The 2664-nt window shown below is 32.4% G+C and overlaps 1 protein-coding gene across 1 annotated transcript; it reads left to right on the forward strand.

Moving 5' to 3' along the window:
* The first annotated feature begins 253 nt into the window (after window positions 1–253).
* On the forward strand, window positions 254–2355 carry LOC105311095 (serine/threonine-protein kinase MRCK alpha-like). Its single transcript, XM_011387129.2, has 2 exons — window positions 254–492; window positions 2089–2355. The coding sequence occupies exons 1-2, from the start codon at window positions 352–354 to the stop codon at window positions 2353–2355; spliced, it is 408 nt and encodes a 135-aa protein (XP_011385431.2). The 5' UTR covers window positions 254–351.
* Window positions 2356–2664: the final 309 nt, after the last annotated feature.

The raw sequence follows: 2664 nt of genomic DNA on the forward strand, positions 1-2664 counted from the left end.
AAATATTCAATTGTTGATATTAATTGTTGTGGTGTTTAAATCATTTTGTTAACTTAAATGTTGTCAGTTAAGTGATAGCTACAGTGTTAATGAAATCTGGAGATATATTAGTGTGGAGATTATATAAAATTTAATTTACATGTACGAGGAGAGTAAATTCAGGTCATGACAAAGTTGTAGTTACGAGATAATGTCTATCGCGTATCCAAGTAAATATAAATATTTTTAATTTAAAATTATTATTTGTTTTTAACATGTATAGTATTTTACTAAAAATGTGAACTTCTTCAGGTCCAGTCCTCAGTGGCTGTTGGAACTCCAGATTATATCTCTCCTGAAATCCTTCAAGCCATGGAAGATGGAAAAGGCCGATATGGACCAGAGTGCGACTGGTGGTCTTTGGGGGTCTGTATGTACGAAATGCTTTACGGAGAAACGCCGTTTTATGCTGAATCTCTGGTGGAGACATATGGAAAAATCATGAACCACAAAGTTAGTAGTTTTTACTGTTTTTCAAATTAATGTGGTAAACAATACATGTAATTAATGTAAAGTAATATGATGTTTAAAAAGAAAATAATTTTCTAAAAACATAAACAATCTAAATTCTATGCTATTGGGGACATGACAAGCATGAATAATCAAAGTCCATTAATTATATATTAAATTATTAGTTCTAAACTTACACTGTATTTTATTAGAGGCGCAACCAAGTAGAAAATTAAATGGTTTCCCCAGTAGAATAACAATTTATATCATTACTACTGTAGTATAAATATAATTGTGATTAGGATATGCTTAAAAAATTCTCAGCATTAAGTAATGATAAATGAAATGCAAATTAATTTAAGAAAAGATATTTTTTCCCCTGTCAAATTGGCAAAGATGAAAAGAAAAATAGTACTGTACTGTAAGTAATCCAGTGAGATGGACACTACTGATAGGGACATGAATCGTGGGACTCTTCTGTCAGGAAGCTTATGCGTATGCATCCAGGGTGTTAAATGCTCGGAACTTTTGATTGAGCAACTTTAGTTGTAGAATCTACTCTAAGGAAATCTTCAGTCATACAAAGGCATGTGTGCAAGGATACCTGTCCCAGGAGTGTTTGTGATCACAAAACGTCGGAAACAATCCAGATGCAAAACAAGAATGAATAAAACTTTAATCCACGTAGTAGCAAGTGAAATGGAAATAGATTGTTTACAATAAGAAGAGGAAGGTTTTGCTTGATCTGTCTTAGAAAATTGTGAGCATTTTCCAACACCTGGAATATGAGTAGGAGTATCCTGTAAAGGGAGTGACAGTCTATTCTTTTTAATTTGTTTTGGTGACAATTATGATTAGTTGCTCTCTATATATGTACACACACATATGTTTTATAGAGTTAATGTTCTTCTACTTGGTTGCAGAGATAATCTACTAAATAGATATGAAGAATTGAAAGATAGTAAATAGCTACAAAGTTATAGAAAGCAAGTGAAGCAATTCAGAGAGAAATCATTGTCCTGTAACATGGTTGTATAGAGTACAGAATCTGGAGTCAGACGGCTTCAGTGCAGATGCCAGCTCTACTGTTTCCTAGTTTTGTTACCTTAAGCAAATTGCTAGAACTCTGTGCCTTTGTTTCCTCTTCTATAAAATTAGGGTAATATTACCTACCTTAAATGATTGCTGTGAGGATTAAATGAGCTAAAAGCACTTCCAAGAGTGTCAGGTACATGTTTACATTAAAAAAAAAAAAAGTTTATTATTCATTAGTTTGTGGCTTATATCAATCAGCTACATTCTGTTGAAATATTTAGCCATTCTACTATTTTTATCTTCATTCTGACAGCAGTTTGAAGTATCTTAGCATTTAATTTATTCTTTTTACTGTGCTAGTATAAGTCACATATGAATTAAAGGTTTTTTAGGGAGACAGTCTTTTCTCATTCATCTCTGTATCTCCTTCAGTATCAGTACTCTGTACTAGTGTACACTTACTATATGTATTTTTTAAATGTATTTTTAAGAAAAGAACCGTTAATCAATTTACTTAGCATGTTAAATACTGATTTATGTTTGCTTCTGTTACTCTCTGTTTAGGAGAGGTTTCAGTTTCCAGCTCAAGTGACAGATGTGTCTGAAAATGCGAAAGATCTTATTCGAAGACTCATTTGCAGCAGAGAACATCGACTTGGTCAAAATGGAATAGAAGACTTTAAGAAACACCCATTTTTCAATGGAATTGATTGGGACAATATTCGAAACTGTGAAGCACCTTATATTCCAGAAGTTAGTAGCCCAACAGATACATCGAATTTTGACGTGGATGATGATTGTTTAAAGAATTCTGTGAGTATGACATTGTGAAGAAGTTCTGACCTCGTTTCTTTTTAATATGGTTATAAATTAATTTTATGGACCACCTTATCAATTATCAAACAATTATGGCTTCTAGTATTTATTCTCTCACAGATTCAAGAAATTAAGAGAGTATACTAGGAGCAGTATTAAAATTTAGAGGTTTACTTCTTAGATTAGCTATGCCATTAGGTTTCCTAAGAGGACAAATTAGATGCTTAAAATAGTGGGACTTCATGGTGGCAGAGTGAAGAGACTGGCAAATCTCTTCTTAAAAACCACTATGAAACTGGACAAAATTGTCAAAAACAACTATTT

The sequence above is a fragment of the Pteropus vampyrus genome, unplaced genomic scaffold (genome assembly GCF_000151845.1).
Source record: "Pteropus vampyrus isolate Shadow unplaced genomic scaffold, Pvam_2.0 Scaffold24739, whole genome shotgun sequence".
Taxonomy (NCBI): Eukaryota; Metazoa; Chordata; class Mammalia; order Chiroptera; family Pteropodidae; genus Pteropus; species Pteropus vampyrus.